The sequence below is a fragment of the Bos indicus genome, chromosome 13 (assembly GCF_029378745.1).
Source record: "Bos indicus isolate NIAB-ARS_2022 breed Sahiwal x Tharparkar chromosome 13, NIAB-ARS_B.indTharparkar_mat_pri_1.0, whole genome shotgun sequence".
In the NCBI taxonomy this organism is placed as follows: Eukaryota; Metazoa; Chordata; class Mammalia; order Artiodactyla; family Bovidae; genus Bos; species Bos indicus.
The window spans coordinates 59,529,401-59,547,995 of NC_091772.1; the positions used below are offsets into that span (position 1 = coordinate 59,529,401).

General features: G+C 45.4%; 1 protein-coding gene across 1 annotated transcript in view; it reads right to left on the bottom strand.

Annotated features, from left to right (window-relative positions):
* Positions 1-154: 154 nt before the first annotated feature.
* Positions 155-18,595, bottom strand: part of CASS4 (Cas scaffold protein family member 4) — a 37,295-nt gene continuing 18,854 nt past the window's right edge. Inside the window, exons 2-7 of the mRNA XM_019972155.2 lie at positions 17,074-17,490; positions 11,858-11,959; positions 10,021-10,101; positions 7,598-8,908; positions 6,645-6,722; positions 155-3,324 (exon numbers count right to left, since the gene is read on the bottom strand). Of these exons, the coding sequence (XP_019827714.2) occupies positions 2,914-3,324; positions 6,645-6,722; positions 7,598-8,908; positions 10,021-10,101; positions 11,858-11,959; positions 17,074-17,490 (2,400 nt within the window). The 3' untranslated portion in view covers positions 155-2,913. The remainder of the gene's footprint in view (positions 3,325-6,644; positions 6,723-7,597; positions 8,909-10,020; positions 10,102-11,857; positions 11,960-17,073; positions 17,491-18,595) is intronic.

The window sequence follows — 18,595 nt, forward strand, 5'->3', positions numbered from 1 at the left end:
ATGAGTACTAGAGCCTGTGCTCTGCAACAAGAGAGGCCACTGCAACAGAAGCCCGTGCACCGCAACAAAAGTAGCCCATGCTCACTGCAACTAGAGGAAGCCCACGAGCAGCAATGAAGACTCAGCACAACCAAAACTAAGAATAAATAAATAATTTTTTTTATTTTAAAAATGAATCAGTAACCACTTGTGAGGCTATAAGAGGAGCCATTTGACTCTGTGTAGGAGAGTTGACATAATAACAGGTCTGACTAATATCCTTAGAAAGGCCTGCTGGCAAGATTGGCTTTGGCGGTTGTATAGGAACTTGGTTTCAGGGAGAGTTTCCACCATCCCTGAGTTGGTAAGAATGGAGCAGGGCCTAAACTGTTTGTACAAACAATGTGATTCATACAGGACACCTGCTTCCCTTCAAAGAGTCTGAGACTTTGGTCCACGCCACACAGAGGCTCACACATGATCAACGCTAGTGAAAACCCTGGAGGCCAGGCTGTCATGAGTTTCTCTGGCCAGCAACACTCCCTGTATATTGTCATGGCTCCCAGCTGGGGGAGTTAAGGGGGTCCTAGGTAACCCCCGGGAGGGGACTCTTGGCAGCCTGAGCCTGCCCTGCTGCTTCATTCCCACGTGACCTTTCCCTTTGCAGATTTTGCTCTGTCTCCTTTGATTGTGATAGATCGGAGGGGTGAGACACTATACGTGGGATCTTGTGAAGCTTCCTACCGAATCAGGGGGCCTCAGGGCGGTCTTGGGTACCCCCGACATGGTCTCTGATCCCAGAATCTCATGTCTTCTCTCAGCATCCATGAGATTATGGCAGGCTGACTTGTTACTTTGAAGTAAGGGAAGAAGTAATTTCACAGTTCTTGCTAGAGCCATCTCCTTATCTGTCTAGGAACTCATGGCTCTGTGTGTGTGTGTGTGTGTGTGTGTGTGTGTGTGTGTCTGTGTGTAGGGGTAAATCCCAGGTCTAGGACACTTTGGGTATTATACACCCATCTTACCATGGAGTTGTTAGGGGCAGACATCTGATCTAAGGCTCTTTCTTCCCCTCTGGCCACAGACCAATAAAGACCATAACTCATGGCAGACACCTTGAAACCATGAGAGTTAACACAGAGAAAGTGGGACTCAGAAATTGGGCCTTGATGATTCTGCTGGGGGTACCCAAAGCAGCTGTTTTTGAAGCCAGCTTGACCCTGGATTATGTTAAGATACTTGAGTCAATAAATTCCTTTTATTGCTTAAGAGAGATGGTATCAGAAGGAGTCCTAACTGACACAGATCACGGCTGCTCCCAGAAAATGTCTCCATTCTAGTGCAGAGAACCAAGCCTCACCAGGACAGGATCCTTCTTTAGGGACCCTGAGAGTAACTTTTGGTAGTCAACAATTTAAAAGTGCAGAGTAGCAGATAGGAACTGCAGCTGGTACCATTTCAGGTAATTTCCAGCCTAGAGATGGCTCATGGCAGAGGGGCACATAGAAGACATGAACCTCCCCTTGAAGTGATGATGTAACCATAGAAACATGAACTAAAGCCCCAGCTGCAAGGACAGGAAGAGGAGGTGTTTGATTTGGCGTGGGGGAGTGGGGGGGAATTCTGGGCCACTCTCAGATCTGTGCCCAGTGATAGGGCTGCTGTTTATACCACACTTCCTGGCTCTACTTTTCCCGAGCTAGCGTTGCATGTGCAAACTTGGCCTCTACTTCCTCTCCTTGCACACTTTGGGGAGAAGCATTTGCGTGACACAAATAAACATTTTGCTTTGGTACCAGAACCCAAGTGACACAGATCAAACACCTTTCCAAAGAAAAGATTGGTGCAAAGGATGTTTCAATTCATGACTGTATTGACATAATATTATAAATGGTAACACATTTGAGACTATTGAGGTATAAACCTTTTCTGATTGAACATACTAAATGCTCAATCCATGTGTTGAATTTATCAACACAGAATCTATAATGTACAAAATAAATAGGGAACCCAATAGAACATGTTATATTGCAAATTTACCGCTACTTATAACATGCTTGTTTAACTCTGTTCAGATAAAACAGCAAATATATATATATACATGTGTGGTATAAGTCACAGATACAGAATTTGTACCAGTCTCACAGAATTAATTCTATCCAAACTGAAAATTATACTACATTTTCTAGTAGATGCAACAGAAATTAATCACTTAAAAATAATCTTTGCCCGCATTCTCATATTCTATTTTCTCCCTGTTGTTTAGTCGCTCAGTCATGTCTAACTCTCTTGCCAACCCATGGACTGTAGTCTGCCAAACTTCTCTGTCCATGGGATTTCCCAGGAAAGAATACTGGAGGGGGTTACCATTTCCTTCTCCAGGGGATCTTCCCAATCCAGGAATCAAACCATGTCTCCTGCATTGGCAGGTGGGTTCTTTACCACTGAGCCCCAAAGGAAGCCCAAAAGTAGGCTTCTCCCTAGCACCTAATATATTGTGTATGTATTTCTCCATCATTTGTCTGTCTCCCCACTAGATTGTAAACGCCCTGAGGGCAAAGCCTTGGTCTGATTCTGTGCTACATGCCTAGCACCTAGAATTTAACATACAATAGGTATCCAATAAATAAGTACTGAATGAATGAATGAACTTAACACAGGCACACATTGGGCTAATATAAAAAACTGGATTCCACAACCTCATTTCATACACTGGCCCTACACCATAGGTCCTTTCTTCACACCTAACTCCTCCCTGACTCTGTGGGATAAGCCAATATCCTGGAGTTGCCCAGACCCTCAGTAACACTGGGTTTGGGCACCATGACGATTGCCATCCACTGCACACCCCCAGGTTGGTTTTTCCCAGAGGACAGACTTGCACAGGTTGTGGGTGTGCAACTGAAGTGAAGAGTTTAACAGGGAGAACGAGGCTTATTCCAACGTCCCCCTGAACTGCTGCGCGTGCTGCTCCAGCTTCTTGGCTTCGGCCCGGAGGTGCTGCAGGGCGGCAGGGCTGGGGTGCTGGAGCACGGCGTGCTTGGTGGCCAGCGCTAGGTCCTTGAGCAGGCTGCAGAGGCAGCTGCTGCCCCGCAGGATCTCATTGCGCACGTCCCGCTCCTGGGTCTCCCGGCACAGCCTGTCCACCAGCTTCTGCCCGACCGTGATGACCAGCTTGCTCTGCGTGATGAAGGTCTCGGGGGGTTGGCTGTTCTGGAGGCTGCTGTTCAGCACGCTGATGGCTTTGAAGAGTGCCCCAAAATAGAGGCGGCAATGTTCAGAAAGACGGGTTTTCTTCTCGGGATTCTGCTGACTCAAAGGCCTGGGGACCAGGGAGCTAGGATTCTAGAGAAGGGGAAGAAGATGACAGATTAGAGAGAGACACGAGCAACAGGCTGTGGTTGTCTCTCTTCTGTTTTTGCTTAATTTGCAGACTTTTTATAAGAAAAAGTATAGTTTTGTTTGGGAAGCCCCACGTGCAGGTGCAACATGCTGCCTAACAAATTCATGTTAATTCAAAGCATGTTGTGCTGTTTAGTTGCTAAATCCTATCCAACTCTTTTGTGACCCAATGGACTGTAGCCTGCCAGGCTCCTCTGTCCATGGGATTCTCCAGGCAAGAATACTGGAGTGGGTTGCCATTTCCTCCTCCAGGAAATCTTCCCGACCCAGGGATCAAATCCTGGGTCCTTGCCATCTCCTACATTGACAGGAAGTTTCTTTACTGCTGAGCCACCAGGGAAACCCTTTTTAAAGCTTCCTTATAAATATAATCTTATATATTGTGTTATATATAATCATTCATATTAAATATACATAAAATTATAGTCAATCCTCTCAATAAACCATTAGAAACCCATTCTAAGAAACTTACTGACAATGACTAAATTTATACCTTTTTTTAAAAAGTTTTTTCTTTTTATGTTGATCCTTTTTTAACATTTTTATTGAATTTGTTACAATATTCCTTCTGCTTTGCATTTTGTTTTGTTTTTTTTTACTTTGAGGCATGTGGGAACTTAGCTCCCAATCCAAACCCCTTGCACTGGAAGGCAAAGTCTTAACCACTGGACCACAGCGAAGTCCCCTAAATTTATAAATTTAAAAAAATGCAGGAAAGTTGATGGTGAGATTTTAAAATTTACTGAAATAACAGATTTTAAAGCATTTTTAAAAAATCCTTCCGAATTCCAGTATAAGAGGTAAACTTGAATTCCCCCAAATTTCCAGAAGAAATCAAAACATACTGACCTATTTGCTTTAAGATTAAAATATTTATCTTACTTGCTAGTTAAAGTTTCATTTAGAATTTTACTTTCATGAATTTTATTTTCTGCAGTGTGGCACCACATCCTATTCACTAGTGAAAGATTCTCAGCATCAAATTTAGTGTCAGCCACCCCAGGTAACAATCAAAATCCCCTTTGTTAGGTGATAGGTGAGGAGACTGAGTATCCCAGAAGAGAAGAGGTCACCTAGGGTCACTCAATTAGCAAAATAAAGATTGGAGGGCTGGACTTCCCCGGCAGTCCAGTGGTTAAGACTCACCTTCCCAATGGAGGGACCCAGGCTTCAATCCCTGGTCAGGGAGCCAGATCCCACACGCCACAACTAAGACCTGGTGCAGCCAAATGCATCAATCAATATTGAAAAAAAAGTTCTGGAGCTCTAAGCCGAGTCAGCAAGTCTGAAGTTCTCATTCTTTGTTACACTGCACCCTTTTATCAATCTAAGATCTCAAAACTCACAGCTCAGAAGCACTCAGACTGCGTTATGGTCTGACTGTGTCTCCCTAAAATCTGTATCATGAAACTCTAACCCCTCAAGGTAAAGGTATTAGGAGATGGAGCCTTTGGGAGGTGGTGACTAGAATTAAGGCTTCCTCGGTGGTTCACGGCCCCCAGGGTGGGGGATTAGTGCTCTTATAAGGGTCATGTGAGAGCTTGCTTCCCACCTGTGTCTTCTGCCAGGTCTGAAGCCTGGGAGGGATCTCTCACCGGAACCTGATCATGCTGGCATCCTGATCTTAGACTCCTAGTCTCCAGGACAGTGAGACATAAATTTCTCTTGTTTGCAAGCCACCCAGACTACAGTACTTTGTTGTAGCAGCATAAACAAGGACAAGTGATGAAGAAAAGATTGGAGTGTTAGCTGTGGTAGACTCTTGGAGGGGCAGGAAACATGAGAAGAACACATCAGAGGCTAGAAATGAGAAGCAACCATCTAGGGAATAGGAATGTTGGCATCTTAGCTTGAGAGTATTACCTGTAGGGAAACAAAGCACTGCCTTTTATCCTGAGGTGTTGGAAATCTCTGGAGGTATTTTTGGCTGTCACACTGATGAGGGAGCACCACAGAATACCGGCAGTCAGGGGGCTAGGGATGCTCAATGTTCCATCCCACATGACGGAGAATTGTCCGCCCAATGGTCAGTGGTCCCTCTACCCACACTAAGAAGCAGTCAGTCTAAAGCAGAATATTTCCAAGTGTGGTCCTTGGACCACGGCACCAGTAGCACCTGAGAACTTATTAGAAAAGAAAATTCTCAGGCCCTACCCTAGACTTACTGCATCCTGAACACTGGGGTGGGACCCAATTCTCTGGGTTTTAACAAGCCCTATAGGAAACTGTGACACACTCTCAAATTTGAGAACTGCTAGTCCAAGACAGACTTCATGTTGAATAAAATAGCATGACTTTTAGCAATGTGACAGGCCACTAAGTTTGGGGTTTGGAGTTTGCAGAACTAAGCATCAGGAGGCCTGGGTTATTATCCTAGCTGGCCTCTGAAAAGGCAGCAATCTTATCCATATCATTGAATAACTCTGACCCTTCTTGCCTACCCTGATCCCCCAACCAGAAAGTTGAGTGGGTTCACTGGTTCCCAGGCTCCAGTTATGCAAAGAAAACCTTCACACGCTATGAAGTTTCTACCTTCCTCTTGACTTCAGTTGGCTTCATATTTGTCTTTAAACGATCCAGTTTTTACTTAAGTTAAAACTGTTTAAATTGGTAAATGGAAAACTAGTATCATTTGCCAGCAATAGGAGGTAACCAATTAAAATTAAGCACAATGATAACATCTTTGATTTCAAAAAAAAAGAACATCATATGTCAAAGACGTGCTGAAGGTACACAAGCCTCAAACCAAAATGGTTTTTCTGTTGTAATCAGAAACATTAAAAGAGAATGTCAGACCGCTAACGGATAGAGGGTAGATCAAGTGAAGACACAATGAGAAGATGATCACGTACAAGCCAGGGAAAGAGATGCCGCAGAAGAAACGAACCTTGATTTTGGATTTCTAACCTCCATAATTGTGAGAAAATAAATTTCTATTGTTTAAGCCAAAGGTGGGGGTGGGGGGAAAAAAAAAGAATGTTAGGCCATGTGACTTAATGGCAGGTCATTGATAAACTTGCAGAGGACCTAGAATTATTTCACTAATGGTCAAAGGACCGTGTTCCACGCTTGGGGGCTCACTGGGCTAGTTCATCTCCAGGGTTCCTTCTATTGTAAATAAGGAAGAACTATGACAAAACCAAGTCTCCTCCCAGGTGGGTCAGGGCTGTGATATTGAATTATTCACAGCAGGAGATGTCTCTGGGGATAAAGCGTTTCAGTCAATCAGAAGGGTTGGAGAGTCAGTCAGCATCATCACTTACCTGTGTTTCCAAGTCGCTGTTTTCATCCGACCTTTGTTCCAAGATGGGCTTTTCTCTCTCTTCCAGGTGAGGCAACTTCTGAAACATACAATTCCTTCGAATTACCAACCAGAACGGTCTTTACCTACTGTATAGCTATTTAATCCACTTTAAAACTTGAGCGTTCCTCTTTATGCTTTTGTTGAGGTTCTGCCTATGATACCTTTTGCCAACAAAGGAGATTTTAGCAGGTGAAGAGCTGAATTTTGCCTATCAACACAACCTAATAGAAGGACACAGAGTTTAACCAGAAATGAAAAATATCTAAATGTCCAGCTTCTCTGGAGTGTGTTAAAGCTCTTGCACCACCAGGCATGTCAGCAGAAAACCCCAAGACTGGGGCCGAAAGCACCAAGTTATCCTGTGACACAGCCCCTGTTATCTGCTGCATCTCCTGCAACTTGCAATTCTTGAACTAAAGGTGTCTTACTATAGTGCCTCATCTCATGGAGGAAAGTATTTCTAAGAGTAACTAGAGTATGGAGGCTGCTAGGACCATGGACAATTTGGAAGAGTATTTATACTTCCTCTTATGTTCCTAAGAAGCACACTGACAATGACTCAGTTTATAACTTTCCAAAGTGCAAGGAAACTTGATGGTGAGATAAAAATTTTGCTCAAAAAACAGGTTTCAAAAGGTTTTCAGAATCCTTTCTTATCCTAGCATCAGAAGTAAGCCCCAAACCCTAAAATGTCCAGAAGACATCCTGTTTGTCTTAATATTAATCTTTCTTCTTAGTAAGATTTCATACAGAATTTTACCTTCATGAATTTTATTTTCTGGAAAATGGAACTCATGCCTCCCCAAAGATGAAATAGTAGATTCTCAGCATCTAACTTATGGGTGACCACTCCAGATAAAAATGGAAAGCCCCTTTATATTTTATTAATACCGCGTGGAACTCTGAACTCACCTGTTCACAAACATTTGTCCTATTCTTCTCTAATAGTTCAGGAGAGTGTTTGCTTTCTTTTTGCTTATGAAAAGGAGTGTTCCTTTGATAGGATTCAATCTCCCTTTGGGGAAGCTGGATGGATTTGGCAAGCTTAAACTCTGCACTTGGGGTCAATTGCACGGGATCTTCCTTTTCACAGTTTGGCTTGAAAAGGAGCCTCCCATTGGCAATGATGATGGAGGCAAACCTCTTGACATCTTCCGGAACCATCCGTGCCACCTGGACAAATCTCTCCAGGTCATCCGGGCTGTTCTGGATTTTGTCAGTCACAAGGACTTCCAGGGACCAATTGCAGCTCTCCAGACTTTCCTTTGATTCAAGCAGGATTTGGTAGGAGTTGGAGATTGTCTGTAGCTGATCCCTAATTCTGGCCTGAAGGTTACTGTTGGTGAGGTTGCAGGTGGTCCCACAGACTCCTCGGGCAAAATCCAGGAATTCTTTCAAGGATTCCTCTGTGCGGTCAGCGGCCCTGCGGATTGCATCAATGTTGGCCTCCAGAGAGTCCCTGAACCTCCACTTCCTACTGACAAAGAGCATCAGGCTCCCGACGGAGTTGGCCACCTTGTGCTGCAGAACTGTGACCGTCTCTCTGGCCAAGTCCAGGTCCAAGGGGAGCTCTCTGGCTGACTCCTCTGAGAAGGAGCTGGACGAAGAGTCAGTGGATGTGGAGGAGCAGGAGGAAAGAATGCTGGCTCTACTGTCAGAGCTGGACACAGACGAGCTGTCTGGTTCAGGGGACAGCGATTCTGCCTGGCTAGGAAACCACGGGGAGTTATGGTCCAAGGAATTCTCTGAAGGCACGTTGGCTTTCCCCAGCTCTTTTCCAGCCTGGGGGTCCCTCGGCCTTGCTTTAGGGATGTCGTAAATGTTCGGCTTGGTGTTCTGCTGCTCCACTCGGGGGATCAGAAAACTTGAAGGAACCTTGTAGCTGACAGCTTCATCCAAAGGGAATGCAGCCTTGGCTATTGGAAAGCTATAAGAAGGAATTTCTGGAAGGCTGAGTTTTTTCTGCATGGGCATGTTTTTCTGCGGGTGTGGACTGAGAGTCCCTGCTCTGCTGCTCGGAGGGCTGTGGAAGCTGGACATACACCTGGGGAGGACATGGTGCCCCGATTTTTCCACAGAGCTACTTGGAGATGCATTTCTTACATCAGCCTTTTCCAGAGACACTGGCGTGTCATAAATCCATTCCGATTTCTGAGGGCTTGGCAGTGTGTTGCAACCACCCCTCCTTGAGGCGATGCTTGATGTCGGGGGAATATTCTGCCTCTGTGAAGAACCACACAAAGTCACCTGTTATTTAGTTTAAGGAAAAGACAGTGTGAGTGACTCGGGGGATGCATGTGTATTACACTGAGGAGCCACCAAGCGCTGGGCACTGTGCATCTTAAAAGCCTGATGGTCACTCCTCTGCTCAAGTTTCTGCAGTGGCTTCCCATTTCCGCCACCACTCAAGCCCTTCACAGTCTGGCTCCAGACTGCTTTTGAGTCTCCTCACTCTCTGCCTCTGCCACCACACATGGCACTCCCCTCCTTCAAGGTCCAGCGACTCAGGCTGCTTACCTTTCTCTGAACCCAAAATGCTCTCCTGCACGGCTATATTCAATTCTGTCCAAGCTAGTTCCTCTGTTCTCAGTGTCCACTCAACCCCTTGCTTTCCATCTAACAAACTCCTGTGCATCCCTCATGACACTGCTGAGAAGCCACCTTGGGCATAAGTGCATGCGTGCTGAGTCACTTCAGTCATGTCCCACTCTCTGCAACCCCATGGACTGTAGACCGCCAGGCTCCTCTGTCCATGGGACTCTCCAGGCAAGAATACTGGAGTGGGTTGCCATGCCCTCCTCCAGGGGACCTTTCTGACCCAGGGAGAGAATGTCTCCCTCATCGGCAGGTAAGTTCTCTATCACTAGCACTACCTGGAGAGCCCACCTTGGGCATAGGTGTATTTATTGTATGCATGTGACAGAATCCATTGATAAGCATGGATTACAGATTTCAAGTTAAGTCATCTCCCCTCCATACAAATAAAAACCTACCTCAACACAACATGTCTCCAAGGTAGATTGCAAGAAGCATTTATCTCAAGTCTCCTGAGCTCTTGTTCTGTGCCAAGCACTGTACTAGGTCCTTCACAGGGATTATGTCAATTCTCACAGTAAGTTTGTAAAGAGAAACGGAGGTGTACGGAAGTCAAAGGGTTTATCTAGACCACATGACTTGTCTGGTTCCTGAACACTGTCGCAGTTAAAAGTTTTGCCTCCAGTGAAGTAAATTCTGCTATGAGGGATTTGAGTTCCTAATTTTGACCAAGCAAACAACATTTCCCAGAGGCGGTTCAGGTTTGCACAGTCTCAGATCTCAGTGCCGATCATACTTACGTTTGTTTGGCTGGCCGGGGGACCCAGTGCTGCCTTTTGGGGGCTGGGGGGGATATCATATAGCTGCTGCGTGCCTGGCTCCTGGGAAAAGACCACGAAGAAGGTCAACTTGAAATTTTCCTTCCTGGTGACAGCACATCACAAACTGTCTCAACGCTGGTGTTTTTTTTTGTTTTTTTGTTTTTTTTTTCCCAAGTGAAAACACAAATCACTGAAGACTTTGGGACTTTCAGTCATGATGGTTTTATGGTACAAGTGTGTGCTGTTCTGAGTATATTTTCAACAATGGGCTCTGTGTTTTATAAAAAAAGGCACCTTCTCAATCAAAGGTGGGGACAAACCATAGAGAGAATTAGCTGCAGTTGTCTGAGTTAAAAACAGCAGTTCATTTCCTTCTGTAAGTTCACCTTAAGACTGAATTAAAGAAGACTAAATATAAGATTGGAATTTACTATGTCTTTTTTCTTTCTTGTTTTTCCCAGTAGAAATTTTCCTGTGCTTATAACTCATGTATTAATCCTGCAAATATTTACTAAGTGCCCACTAACGACTAGCCACTGAACTAAGTGACATATGTACACCCAGTAACAAGCAAAAGACACGGCACCTCTAGAGATAATAGACATTTGTGGGGAGGTGCAACAATTAGGAAATACATATATTAGGACGTGAAAAATAGGTTCCATATTCCAAGGTAAGGTGAGAGCACCAGAACAGGTTTTTCAAAGAAAGAGAAAAGAAGCTGAAATTTGGAGAGGGTTTTTGTTTTGGGCTTTTTTTTTTTTTTTTTTTTTTTAAGCCACACATCATGACTTGTGGGATCTTATTTCCCCGACCAGGGATTGAACCCGGGCCGTCGGCAGTGAGAGTCCTAATCACTGAAGAGAGTCAGGCTATGAGTCTCCTCCAAGTCTCCTCCTTTCACTTTATAGGCAGGGGGAATTTTGGTACAGCCTGCTCAGAACATTAAATTCCTCCACGGAGATTTCTTACTACCTGGGAGCGACCAGGAAGTCGCCAAACCAGCCTGAATTTAGAACCAACTGGGAGCTTTAAAATTCCTACTGCCCAGGGCCCACCCCAGATCTCAAACCTCAGAGTCTCTGGGCGTGGTTCCAGGAAGCAGGCATGGCTGAAGCATCCAGGCCATTCCCCTGTGAGTGGTGGGCAGGGGAGAGCATGGCCATGGGGCAGTTCTGATGGGCTAAGAAGTGAGTGAAGTTGTTTTCTGATTATAGGAAGTATGTCTTACAAAACTGATGTACCAGTTACATTCAAATAAGGTTAAAAAAAAAAAAAAAAAAAACCTCTGAAATTTCCTCCCCGAGAGATAATCAGTGTTAAGATAACCAACAATAATGTTAAGACTATGATGTATATCCTTCGTGTTACTATTACTTTTTAAAAAGTGCAGATATATGTATACAGGTGTGTGTATATATTGTGTTAGTCACCCAATCGTGTCCGACTCTTTGTGACCCTATGGACTGTAGCTGACCAGGATTCTCTGTCCATGGGATTCTCCAGGCTAGAAAACTGGAGTGGGTTGCCAATCTTTTCTCCAGTGTGTATATATGCATGGATATAAAGCATTACAAATGCAAAGTAAAAATTTTTTAAATATTCAGAATTCAAATAATAGTAATATTCTTCTGAGCATGTCTGGGTTCCCTGGGCACAAAGCTGGTTTCTGAGTGGTGATGGGTCCCTTGGAGTCAGAACTGAAGCTCCAAAGATCTCTCAATGGTAAAACTGAAATGCAAGGTCAGCGTGACGCTGAGAGCCAACAATTTAGATGGAGAAACCGGGGCGGAGCAGGGCCACGGATGAGGCTCACCTTCAGAGTTGGTGGGCACCGGCTCTGGGCAGGCACATCGTACACCTGGCAACCCAGGGCTGGTAATGAGGTCCGAGCATGTCTAGGAATCATGAAGATAGCCTTGGGGAGAAAAAGAAGAACAGAGGAAAAGAAATGTTACCACCGCATCCATGGATCACGAAACAGCAAAGGCACCACCATCATGCTAGGACATTCTCTGGGCACCTCTTGTTGGAGACCCTTTGCTCTGAGACTGGAGACAGCAGGATGCTGGTGGGGAGGTCTGTGATGGAGGGCAATCTTCCTCACCATGTGGATCAGCCTCATCTGGGAAGTGGGTTGGAAATGCAGATTCCTGGGCCCCGCGTGCATTGCACGGAATCTCTGAGTCTTGACGGAGAGCCTAGGAAACTGCATTATTGTCAGGGCCCCCAGGTGATTCTGATGTTCTCAGAATTTTATTTATGGAGCTGACTTTGTGGGTCACACTTGTCCAAGAGACAACCTACAGCCTAGGATGGGACTTTCCTTGGTTTGGAATTGTAGGTGGAAAGAAGCCAGTTCAGAAAGGCCCATTGTTTCTTGGAAAACGTAGATGGGAACTAAGGAACATTTTTTTGAGAACCATGGTTTTGAAAGGTTTAAGGGACAGAAGGAAACTCTAGTTCAAGAACTAGATGGTCTATAAGCAATTTAAACCTAAAAGCAGATTTCATCAGGAAATCTGATCTTTTTACTTGAAATACAAAAGATTACCCTTTCTGAATTTAAACCAAAATCAAATACTTTCTTTGTATGGTCATTTTTTTTTTTTTTTAAAGAGAGGCCAGTGTATTATAATAAGGAAGTTGGAATAAAAAGTAAAACAAAGCTCAGGATCGTGGTTACCCTGGGGGGAAGTGGCTGGGAGAGGTGGGAGGGGGCTTCTGGCTTGCTGGTTTCATTGTGTTTCTGGATTCGGGTACTAGTGACTGAACAGTGTACTCTGAAGATCTAGAGGTTAAACTTCAATAAAACATTAATAGATAGTATCAGCCACAGAGCCAGGCGAACTAGATCAAGAGCATGCCAAGGGCTCTGTTTTGGGTGTTGGCAGGCCAGGGGTATGGACAGACACAGACACAACAAGGAAACTTTAGTCTCTGGTGTTCATCAGGATATGACCTTGGATGGGCCTTTCACCTCCCAGGGAATCAACTTCCTCATTTGTAAAATGAAGAGTTGTTCTCATCTAAAGAGGTCTCTTTTTCTCTCAGATCTACAGAGGTCTCTTCCAGCTAGAAATATGCAGAGTCCCTGATGAGGACAACTTGAGACAAGGGACATATTTTCACCTTCTTGGTTTTTAATTTTTGGCTAACATAAATCTAGAGATGCTCAACCTGAGTATAAAGGGAATCTTTTAGATGGATCCCCTGGGCTGTGTGCCAAGCCTGTGAACTGCCCATTGGAAAACAGCTCAAAGCTAGTGGCTAGGCTTGCTTAGTTTTACCAATGTCTGCTTCTGCTCAGAATGTTATTTTTTTCAGCCGTCTCAGACTCAGAGCTCACCACTGGATTACCCAAGTAGGGAGAAGATGCCTGTCTTCTGTGGATCAGAAGATTCTTAAGTTATTATAATCTTGCATCCTTCTAGCTCCTTCCTTCTTGTAGTAGAGGAAGAAGCAAGATTACTCAGAATCACCAAAAACTAGTTTGAGGTGAACTCAGAAATGATAAGATGGTTGGATGGCATCACTGACTCAATGGACATGAGTTTTAGCAAGCTCCAGGAGTTGGTGATGGACAGGGAAGCCTGGTGTGCTGCAGTCCATGGGGTTGCAAAGAGTCAGACACGACTGCGTGACTGGACTGAACTGAACCCTCTCTTGATACAGACCAAGAAAGAGAAGTCTAGAGGGGTGCTGTGGTGTCTCCAGTCACCCAGCATGGCAGTGGCTGCTGCAGAAACCAAGTGAACCTGGATTCCTGATTTCTAAGCTGCAGATGACATTGCTTGCTTTAAAAGACCCTCAAGCACAGAGAAGGCGATGAAAAAGGGAATGGGGAGAGAGCCAAAACATAGATAGGGCAGTGATGGAGGGAACTTAGGCAGGAATAAAAGGCAGGGAAGTTCCCCAAGTGTTTTACTGGGGCCACCTCAAGACCTGCTTGAGTGGTGAGGAGCTCTCGGCTTCTGAAATCCCCTTCAGTGGCTGTGGTTTCTGCCGTGGCCACAGCCTGCACCAGTGAGGTCTCCACGCTTCATGTCAAGGACAAATCTTACGCTAGCGCCCTGACTCTTTTCTAAGTTAGGATGGTCGACTCATCTCTCCTTTTATACCAACATCAGTCTAGAAGTTGACAGTGAGCCCATTATGTTGGATCTGGTCATTTCATTCATTCCACAAATGTCTATGGAGCATCTCTCAGGAGCCTGGCATGGTCCTGGGGGTTCAGAATCCCCAGCAAACTGCAGACTTTGCACCTGCTGTGCTTTTAGGGGGTGGGGAAAATGACCTTAGATTTCAAAAAAAAAATTTAATTGGAGTATAATTGCTTAACAATGTTGTGTTCATTTCTGCTGTACAACAACATGAATCAGCTATCTATATACATGTATCCGCTACTTCTTGAGCTTCCCTCTCACCCTCATCCCCATCCCAGCCCTCTAGGTCAACAAAGAGCACTGAGCTGAGCTCCCTGTGCTATACGACAGCTTCCTACTAGCTGTTTGTTTTACACATGGTAGTGTATACACCGGAGAAGGCAATGGCACCCCACTCCAGTGTTCTTGCCTGGAGAATCCCAGGGACGGGGGAGCCTGGTGGGCTGCCGTCTATGGGGTCGCACAGAGTCGGACACGACTGAAATGACTTAGCAGCAGCAGCAGCAGTGTATACACATAAATGCTACTCTCTTCAGTTCGTCCCATTTGGCCTTTGATTTTGTTTTTTTCTTTCCTTTGAAAGTGAAAGTTGCTCAGTCATGACCAACTCTTTGTGACCCCATGGACTATATGGTCCATGGAATTCTCCAGGCTAGAATATTGGAGTGGGTAGCCTTTCCCTTCTCCAGGGGATCTTCCCAACCCAGGGATTGAACCCAGGTCTCCCACTTTGCAGGCAGATTCTTTACCAGCCGAGCCACAAGGGAAGCCCAAGAATACTGGAGTGGGTAGCCTTGCCCTTCTCTAGCAGATCTTCCCGACCCAGGAATCCAACCGGGGTCTCCTGCATTGCAGGCGGATTTTTTACCAACTGAGCTATCAGGGAGCAACTCAATTAACTTCAGCCCAGACCACTCGCTCTCAGAGGAGCCAGCACCCAGGCCCCACTCTGGGTCAGCTGCTCGGATGACAGCTGAGCGTGCCAGGCCTAGATTTGGGCCAGTTGTTCCAGAAAAGGGACTTCAGGTCCACCTCGCGGATGGCTGAAGGACAATCAGCCACCTCTTTCTGGTGTTTGTAGTCGGTGCCTAGAGGGGCAGCTGTTCTGTGTAACACGGGTCGTGTGCCTGGCAGCCCAGGGAGGCAGGCAATCTGAAGGATTCGGAATCTCTTAGGGACTTCCCTGATGGTCCAGAGGTTAAGACTTTACCTTCCAGTGCAGGGTGAGCAGGTTCCATCCCTGGTCAGGGAGCTAAGATCCCACGTGCCCCCCCCAAAACCCCCCAAAACATAAAACAGAAGCAATATTGTAACAAATTCAATAAAGACTTTAAATAAGTCTCTTAAGGAATCAAAGAAGAAGCTGGTATGGAGGAGGCCTGCAGGGTAAGTGGGACATTCCTGGGAGGAGGGGCAGCACATACATGGGAGAAGTGGCCTCTCCTGGCCTAGGGCCTCATCAGGACCTCTGTGCAGAGCTGAGGCCAGGTGGGATGTGTCATCGAGCTGCAAGCAAAGTGTGTGATGGCAGGAAATGCTTGCAGTGACTGAAGATCGTGCAAGACTGTGCTGCATTCTTAACACCTCATGAAGGCCAGGGCTTGGAGGGAAACAGTGCAGTTACTTTTTTTTTTCCTTTTAAATTCCTGCTTCTTTCTTCTTCTTTTTTTTGATGTGGACCATTTTTAAAGTCTTTATTGAATTTGATACAATATCGCTTCTATTTTACGTTTTGGGTTTTTAGCCCCAAGGCATGTAGGATCTTAGCTCCCCAACCAGGGATTGAACCTGCACTCTCTGCATTGGGAGGTGAAATCTTAACCACTTGACCACCAGGGAAGTCCCTTCCTCTCCTACTTTAAAAAAATGTTTCATTATACATTTATGAAGTGCTTCTTTTCCTCGGCTTTAAAAAAAATGTTACTTTTTAAAAAATTACAGATGTAATACATGTTCTATATAACACACAAATCAACCTCTTAGTCTCTTTGTTCATCAAATATTTATCAAGTGCCCACCCCAGGCGAGGCACATCCAAGGTGCAGGGGACACAGAAGCCAATAAAGTATAGATCCCTGTTTAATGACTTCTTCCACTTTCTGCTTAACCAGTTCCACTTCCTAAGGGTGACCACTGCTAGTGTGTGTTCTTTTCAATGCACACATATACACACATACTTTTTAAAGGTTTTTTTTGGTTTGTTTGTTAGGTTTTTATGTAAATGGCTCTTTCTCCCTCCCTTATACATCGTTACAGAACTAATTTCATTTTTTCCCCCCACAACTGCAGTACACACACACACACACACACACACACGGACACACACACACGGAGTGGCTCGTCCTAGGGTACTGCCAAAACTTATGTAACCAATCCTCCATGAACATTCCTTTAGGCAACTGGAATTTTTCCCTATAACAAATAATACTGTAATGGCTATGACTTTCTCATTCAGATATACTTCTGCCTTCTTGTATATTTTTGCAACAATTCTGGAAATCCTTTCTAGGTTGAAAGGAACACATATTTTAAATCTGATGAATGATTTCTTGCCTTTGACCCATGGAAATTCAACCCCTTCATTTAACTAATGTTTCTTCCTAGTGTAAAAAGAGACCACTGTGAATGTTATCATTCTTTCAGACTCAGCTCAACTAAGCATTCAGTTTCCTGCAAAGTGTGGGTGTCTTGGCAAGCCAGGAACCACCAGGGTACCCAGAGTGTTAACGACAACCCAATCACCCCAACTGTCTGGTTCCCATCCTGTACGTTTGCTCTCCTGATGGACACCCACAATTCAAGGGTATTTAGGCCCTGGGTGCTGCCTACCTTTTGACCTATTTCTTCTGTCTGGAAATGTACTTACCTGTTTTGGAAAGCTCAGGTTCTTTTCACAGACGATTCTGGCACAGGCAGGTGGGTCAGGGACTTCGTAGACTTGGACTGTGGGAGGTGGGGGTCCCTCCACCCAACTCTTCATCTGCTCATACACAGGAGATGAGGGGTTGAGCAGGGTGGGCACCTCATAGGTCTCCTGGGAGATGGCGGGAGCATTGTCTAGGCCTTTCAGGAAAGGGGGACGAGGCCTGTCTGTGGAGGCCTCCGCTAGGATTTGGAGGCGGTTGGCAGGGGCCAGGCCTTGCCTCCCGTGGAGCAGACACTTCCACCAGCCTTCACTTTCTGGCACGTTTTGTTCCAGAATGGTCAGGATGTCTCCTCTGCAGAAAGCCAGCTCATCAGCGGAGTCGGGGTGGTTGTCATAAAGTGCCTTGGCCAAGAGAGTCTAGAGATGGGAGAGAAAGAATTCACAGTCATTGTTATTGCCAAGGACCAAGACTGCCACACCACTAGCTTAGAACACAGTCACAGCTGCTCCTTTATCTCATTTCCTCCCCTCCCCACCACCCAGAGACCCTTGTCCCTGCTGTTTGCCTGATTTATTTCTAGCCATACTTGGGGAGGTGAGGAGAGTCTCAGGTGAAATGTCAGAACTTCCAGGTAGTCTTAATGGACTCAATGGACATGAGTTTGAGCAAGATCCAGGAGATGATACTGCAGTCCTTGGGTCACAAAGACTTGGACACCACTGAGTGACTGAACAAATGACCCACCCGAGTTATATGGTAGACGGCAGCCTAGCGCAGAACTAGGTTGAAATCCTGGCTCTCCTTCCTAGCTCTGTGCCCTTAAGTAAATTAGCCCTATCTTTGGGCCTCAGTTTCCTTGTCTGTAAAATGGGAATAATAGTGCTATCTACCTCATGTAGGTGTGCTCAGTCACTCAGTCATGTCCGACTCTTTCCGACCCTTTGAACTGTAGCCTTCCAGGCTCTTCTGACCATGGGATTCTCCAGGCAAGAATATTGGAGTGGGTTGCCATTTCTTCCTCCGGGGGATCTTCCTGACCCTGGGACTGAACCCACGTCTCTTGAATCTCCTGCACTGCAGGCAGATTCTTTACCACTAGCGCCACCTCTGCCTCACAAAGTTATTAATTAAATGGGTTGATATGTATAGAAAGCTCACTGAACAGTGCCTGGCACTTTGTAAGTGCTCAGTAAAGCTTGGCTGCAAACTGTCAAAACGATTATATTGCTCTTTGCCTGGTTGTTGCTTTTCTCCTGGCTGGCCTTGGAAGCTCCATGACTTTTGGGATCCCATCTTGCTCGATTTGCTGTTCTCTCGCAGCATTGAGCATGGACCCAGGCTCAGAGCAGAGGCTCTATTAATGATCATTTATTCACATGCAGTGAAACAAAGACACAGAGGGTGAGTGACTGGCCTACACAGCCGGAATCAAAATATAAACAATCTCCTAATTCTCAGGCCCATGCTCTTTCTGTAAGCTACATGGTTCTCATAAAATCCCAAACAACACAACAAAAAAAC